The sequence below is a fragment of the Montipora capricornis genome, chromosome 9, assembly GCF_036669925.1.
Source record: "Montipora capricornis isolate CH-2021 chromosome 9, ASM3666992v2, whole genome shotgun sequence".
In the NCBI taxonomy this organism is placed as follows: Eukaryota; Metazoa; Cnidaria; class Anthozoa; order Scleractinia; family Acroporidae; genus Montipora; species Montipora capricornis.
This window is the reverse complement of record NC_090891.1, coordinates 22,207,703-22,213,818: the sequence shown is the minus strand read 5'-3', so window position 1 is coordinate 22,213,818 and position 6,116 is coordinate 22,207,703. Positions and strand designations below refer to the sequence as shown.

The window sequence follows — 6,116 nt, the reverse complement described above, 5'->3', positions numbered from 1 at the left end:
TACTTGGATGATATCCATCGGAACTAAACAGCTTCTTAAGTTCAAGTTCCTTGCCGGCCAATGAGGAGCAAATCACATTTCGCCAACTCAGGGCCGTGAGTTTGTAATATTCCGCTATAGTTTTCCCACCCTCATCTTCGGAGTCAGGACAGTCCTGGCCAACAGTAGTCCTATAGTAATTTCCACGAAAGAAATTAGCAAAAATGAGAGCCGGATGAGATGGCAAACTCAGTATGATTCTTGTCAACTGTTCCAGTGGTTTTGCTGGGGCAAAATTCCTCCCCGTATACCGCTGGTAGTCATTGGCTGCCAGCTCCCAAATGACAATGTCTGGGAGAGATCTCATGTAATTTTTTACGCAATAAGAAAAATATTCAGAATCCGTACCTCCTATAGCGACGGCGTTAATCTTTAATTGAGAAGTTGTAATCGGGGTCACTGTTTTATTCCACCAGTCACTAAGTGCCTTGTGGTAGACGCCCTCGACATTTCCGCGGTCTTTTTCGATGCCGCCCCCAGCCGAAATGGACCCACCCACTATGAGGACGTTTATGTCCGCTCCAGCAAGAGCCTTTCTGAAGACGCCGCTTAGTCTTTTGGGTGACCCAAGATTTGCAATTCCAGATCGCAACATGCCAGGTGTAATTCCTATCTCATCCAAGGATTTCTGATAATAGATCCAGTCGCTCATAAAATCTTGAGATAACGATATCTCTAACGACTTTAATTCCTTGCGATAGAGGAAGTACTGATCACTACTTAAGTATGGAGATGTGTTTGCTTCCCTTGTTGAGTTATCACTTACGTGAAATGGAGAATCTCGCTGTTTAGAGATTTGGCTTCCAAGGAACGCTTTGCTCTTGGAATTGTCACTTTCGTGTACAGAATTTTTACTTGTCTCGTTCACGACATACGTTTTTACGGCAGGTGATAATTTATATCCATTTTCATCGCTTATTTTCTCTGTTGCTCCTTTCTGTCCTGCTGTTGGAGAAGACCTATCAGAGTGCTCTTTCATGGTGTATTTCAAAGCGTTTGGTGACACTTCTATTATTATTCGGTTGTTCATATCAGTGACATTTTCCTTTTTGGAAGCTTCGGGTACATTCCCCATAACAGGTGTGGAAGCATCAGTTGACCTCGTCGCAGTGTTTGGTTCTATTGTCTTATTAGGAGCAAGCAAAGAAATGAACTCCTGCATGAATTTGGCCAATGATCCCTCATCTTCTTCCTTATTTCTCTCTTGGAATGGCCAGGATAGGGAAGAAGAATTTTGCTGTCCTTTATTCTCGTTTTTAACGACCGTAGAAGCTTCCTCTCTGGCTCTGGTTGTATTGTTTGCGCTCAAAGCACCTTCATTGTTAATTTTGTTGGGTTGTGCAGTATCACTGTTTCTTGACCGATTTACTGAAAGTCGAGACGCCTTCTGAAGATGCTTACGAAGACTGGTTTCGTTTCTGAAGTAACTCATTAATACTTGATGTGATGAAGGTCCATTATCTTTAGAAGTCTGTGAGGTCGTGTTTCCTTGCTTTCCTTTTGATTCGGAGACGTTTGTTGAATAAGGCACCCTTTGTAGACTTCTAGTCTCGCCTGGTTCGTCCCCGTATGTCCGCAAATTGTGGTTTGCAGCTGCGCTATTTTTACTCATTTTAATATTATTCCAGAATTGACCTTTTTCTTCACCCTTTTCATCTTCAATGAACATGACTTTGCTTTCTCCCCCTATTCGATTGCTGTCTCTTCCATTTCTTCCATTAACAAACAAATTGTGAAATCTGGAAACCTCTTGCATCATTTTTTCGACATCGTTTATTTTGGTTTCATTGAGTCTATCTGGGGTGGGGTTTCCGTGAGCTTTTACGAACAGTTCCTTGAGTTTGTCAACAAGTTTCTGATATTCTGTAGACCAACTCTCCAAAGAGCGGTTCCCTGTCACGTTGGCTGTCTTAGGAGGCTCTTGATTCTGTGGCGATGAAGCTTTCGGGCTGATCTTGGAAACACCGTAAGTATTGAAAACAGAAGCATGGTTTACCTGGCCAATCAACTTTGGCTCTCCGTTGTCTGGTTCTCTACTACCTGTGTTCCTGGTAGTGGGAATGGAGGGGAAGGTAAATTGTTGTTTTGGATTCGGCAAACTGTCAACGTCACTTTCTTGTCTGGCATGGGTCCATGAAATCTTAGTGGTAGCCTTATCAAGGCCACCAACTTTGTTCCCATTGTTTTTGTGATTTTGATTTGTTAACGCATAAGGTCTGTATGGCTTATTATATAAAACACTATCATGGAATGTGACATTTCTATTCGGCTGCCAGTTTTGGCTTAAGGATTTCCAGAGTTTTAGTTTTGAAGAGGTTAAACTACTGTTTGCAGGCTTCAACTTGTACGTTACCGGCACCGGTCGAAACAGGGGAATGCTGTTGGAATTACTTTTGACCGTAAACAAAGGCGCTTTTCCCAAGACAGGTCGTCTATATTGGGGCGGTGTAGAAGTGGTTACATTTCCTGGAAGCTCTTTGAAAATGACATAATTGTTCGCAAATTTGCTGTTTTGCTTTTCACCTTTGCTGCTTATGTCTTCAGTCTGGATGATCACCGAGTCCCCATTCCCTTTAAACGAGTCGTGTGATGTACGAAAGATTGGAAGGCCATTGGCTATTTTTGGGTGATTGTTTTGATTAGCTTTGTTTTCCTCGATATGTGGACCAAACTTCGTAGCTTCCATACGCGTTTTGTTACCATCGCGTCCTTTGTCCCCAAGATTTGACGAATTAAGCGAGTCAGTATTTTCTCCCACTGGATAATTATACCCAATGTCGTATTGCTGGTTTGATGATTGATTCATAGCGGAATTAAGGAGCGTGCCCTCTTCTGCGTCTCCGGTAAAAAATACTCTGTTAATTGCATCAGTAGGCAAGTTTCCTGGTTTTCCCTGAGTGATGTTTTTTATAAATTTCAAATTCGAATTGCCAAAGTTGCTGGCCTTGGCTTTAAGTACAGCAACAGCGTGACTGACATTTTTTGATGAATTATTTTGCGGCCGTTGAGTTAAGTCGTCCGATCTATTATTTTGTGTTTCTTTTATACTCCACAGTGAAGCCTGGGCCTTTGCATTCTGATCCGTAAAATTTTGCTGTGCCTGCTGTATGATATCCCATACCTCATTGCTTAGATGGTGGAGTGAGTTGTCCCCAGGCTCTGGCTCTTCTTGATCCTCGATGAGTGTTACATCTGCAGGCGTTAAGCTGGTTGGAAGGCTATGGGTGCTATTACCCGCTTCCTTGCCCCGGTCTATTGAAACAATAACGTCGTCATTAAGGACGTTCTCGGGTTCTTTGACTGGTGATGTATTACTTTGCACTGGAGTTTCTTTACCACCTCCCACAAATTGATTCACTTCAGCATCAGACTTTGTCAGTGTTCCCATTAAGTCATTCACTTCTTTACCTAACATCTCCGATTCTTCGTTTTCTCCTTCATTCATGCTATTTTCCACGTTTGTGTATTCACTTTTAGCCAGGTCTGAGCTCAGTGTGTTGTATGGGTCTGTATCGGATTTGTCGTCATCATTCTCGATGATTGTGACGTAACCATTACCATATCCGTTGTTCTCTTGAGCATTTTCACTTCCGGTCTCGTCCTGAAATCGAGGGCTTCCATCCGCCTCTTGTCTTTCTTCGTTGTTGTCATCGAGAAATTCGATTTCTTGACGCAATCGTTGGAGGCCCCCTCGTTTCACTGAGTTGAAACTGCTTTTGTGTTTCTCGTGAGGAAACTTTTGATGCATTTTGTTTGGATTAAAGAATCCATTGCGGCGATTGTTGTTCCACTGGATTTTATTAGAGGAGTCTCCGTCACGCTCTTTAATTCCTTGCTGAAAGGCCCTCAAACTGTCACTGAAACTGTGAATGGACTTAGTTATGTGATCCACGGCATTGCGCTTATATTTATTCCGCTTGTTTCGCCATTCAAACAAATTACGTTCCGAGGAATAAGTATCTCCATTTTTTAAAGACTGCTTCTCTGGATTGATGGGAATACTGCTGGGCTTGTGGTGGTTGCTTCCATCGGTCGACCTCGTCAGAACGTGAAGTGTCCATAAAAACGCAATATAAGGTATCAAATGCTCTGTCATTGCTATCTGTTTCAAACGTATTAGTGTAACTAAAGCATCAAGGCGTAATTCATTGTTTTACTGCAAGCCTTGACCAAAATTCCTCGTCCCACCTGTGGAGATAGGTAATGATGTCCATAAGACGCTTGGCTGAAATCAGGCCGGGTGCACACAATAAACCAGGTTTGTTTGCGCACCGCCAAAGTTAGCATTCAATCATATGGAGGTTTATCTTTATATTCCGGCAAAACAAAAACGTACGTATCCATTATGGAGCAGCCTTTCTCGTATTGTCCAATTTCATGACACGTAAGAACCCGACGTTTACCGAAAACTTATGTTTCGTGATTTCAAATCAATCCATTGTCGACTTGCTTATATTTATCTGCAAAACATGTGGTTTGGCCCGAAGCAACAGAATTGAATACGCTTTCAGTTAGCATTCCTGTTCGAAGCAGGTGTTGCAACAGGTACGTCGAGTAGTTGTTATACATTGAATAAGACGGAACAGCGCGAAATATTATTGACTTTAAAATTGTTGGGCCCAAATTCAGCTTACCGGCGTGCAGAATTGCTAAAGATAATCGGTCGGAAAATATAACACAAATTTTTCTGATTAAAAAAGAACAAAAAATGCAACTTCAAATAATTTTTTTAGTCCTTAGTTATGACCGAATTTTACGTTTTGAGAACCATACTGTTTATAAATCGAAGACGAAATAAAATTTGGAATTTTCAGTATTGTAACAAAAAAAAAGTTTCCTACGCTGTTTAACTGAGACATAATTATAATTGAAGACAAAACATACCTCACCAGCTGTGATTTCTTTCACCATTGATCCGTTAACTCTACTTTACAAACGGCAGTCCTTTTATAAGGGTTTTATAAAGAAAGTAGCCAGTTTTATTCAATGACGGAAGGTCTTCCAGTCGACGCTTTGTGGTCGAAATTCCTTTTGCCAATTCGACTTCATATCGATGGCGGGCGAAAGCAAGTGAAAATTCAAAAAGTCGGAGGTTGGTGATGGTGACGTCAGTCGTTTCATAGCAACAATGCGTTTGTTAAATACTGCTTTAAATCTCAGAGGTCACCTGCAAAGTATCCATTGCGACGATTTACAGTTTTTCGTCGCGTGTTACTTTAACGTCCATCCCCTATACGATTGTCAACGTGGGAGAAAAGAAGCTGTACCAGTTGAAGCAGTATGGAATTTCAGATTTATCATAATTAATGTTAAAGTGATTTTTTATTTTTATCTTCATTATCATTATCGTTAGTTCGTTACCATTTCTTCGCCACTTTACAAATGACACTACTGCTATAGTTTTTCCCAAATAACTATTCTATTAAAATACAAAATATAACAGAATTAAGCTGCATAAACTGAAAGAAAAAAATGGCGAAAGTGGAGGAAAGTGGGAGAGATGGGGAGACCTGATAAAGCAAAGGCTTTGGGACATGGGTCTCCTTAGGAATGCTTATTTACCTAAAAGTATTTGAAATGGACTAGACGAGAGCAGACGTGGAAACTGCGAAAACGGCAGTGAATTCTGTTTTGAAAGGACCAAGAAATTAAAGCAAGTAAACAGGTACAGTTTACTAATAGACAAAACTAAAAAAAATGTCCTGATACGTGTGTCGTCGACGAACGAAGAAAAAGTTTTCGCTTTACAAAAAAAGAAAAAAAAGAACGGAGGAAGATGTTAGGAGAGAATTCCATATCTTCGGATCCAAATTTAATGCGAAATGGTAAAGTGCTTGACATTAGGTCGACTGAACTGCGATCTGCAGTGTGCATGTTAATTGAAGAACTTTTACAATTGTTAATTAAGCACTTGGCTACTAGTTTTGAATAAATTTAGAAAAGAGGAAGGAAGCAATAGATAATAACAAGCAAACATTAATTTGGCAATATGAAGAGTGGTAACATCGAACACCGACATTTGAAAATGCTTAGTTCAGCAACTAACGGTGCAGCGTGAGATTGTCTGTCAGAGTTTT

At 40.8% G+C, this 6,116-nt stretch overlaps 1 protein-coding gene across 1 annotated transcript in view; it reads right to left on the bottom strand.

The window, feature by feature from the left end:
- The window catches only part of LOC138016693 (uncharacterized), a 6,516-nt gene extending 1,396 nt beyond the window's left edge, over window positions 1–5,120 (bottom strand). The window contains exons 1-2 of the mRNA XM_068863886.1: window positions 4,924–5,120; window positions 1–4,227 (exon numbers count right to left, since the gene is read on the bottom strand). The exon at window positions 1–4,227 is cut by the window's left edge and continues 1,396 nt beyond it. Of these exons, the coding sequence (XP_068719987.1) occupies window positions 1–4,135 (4,135 nt within the window). The 5' untranslated portion in view covers window positions 4,136–4,227; window positions 4,924–5,120. The remainder of the gene's footprint in view (window positions 4,228–4,923) is intronic.
- Window positions 5,121–6,116: the final 996 nt, after the last annotated feature.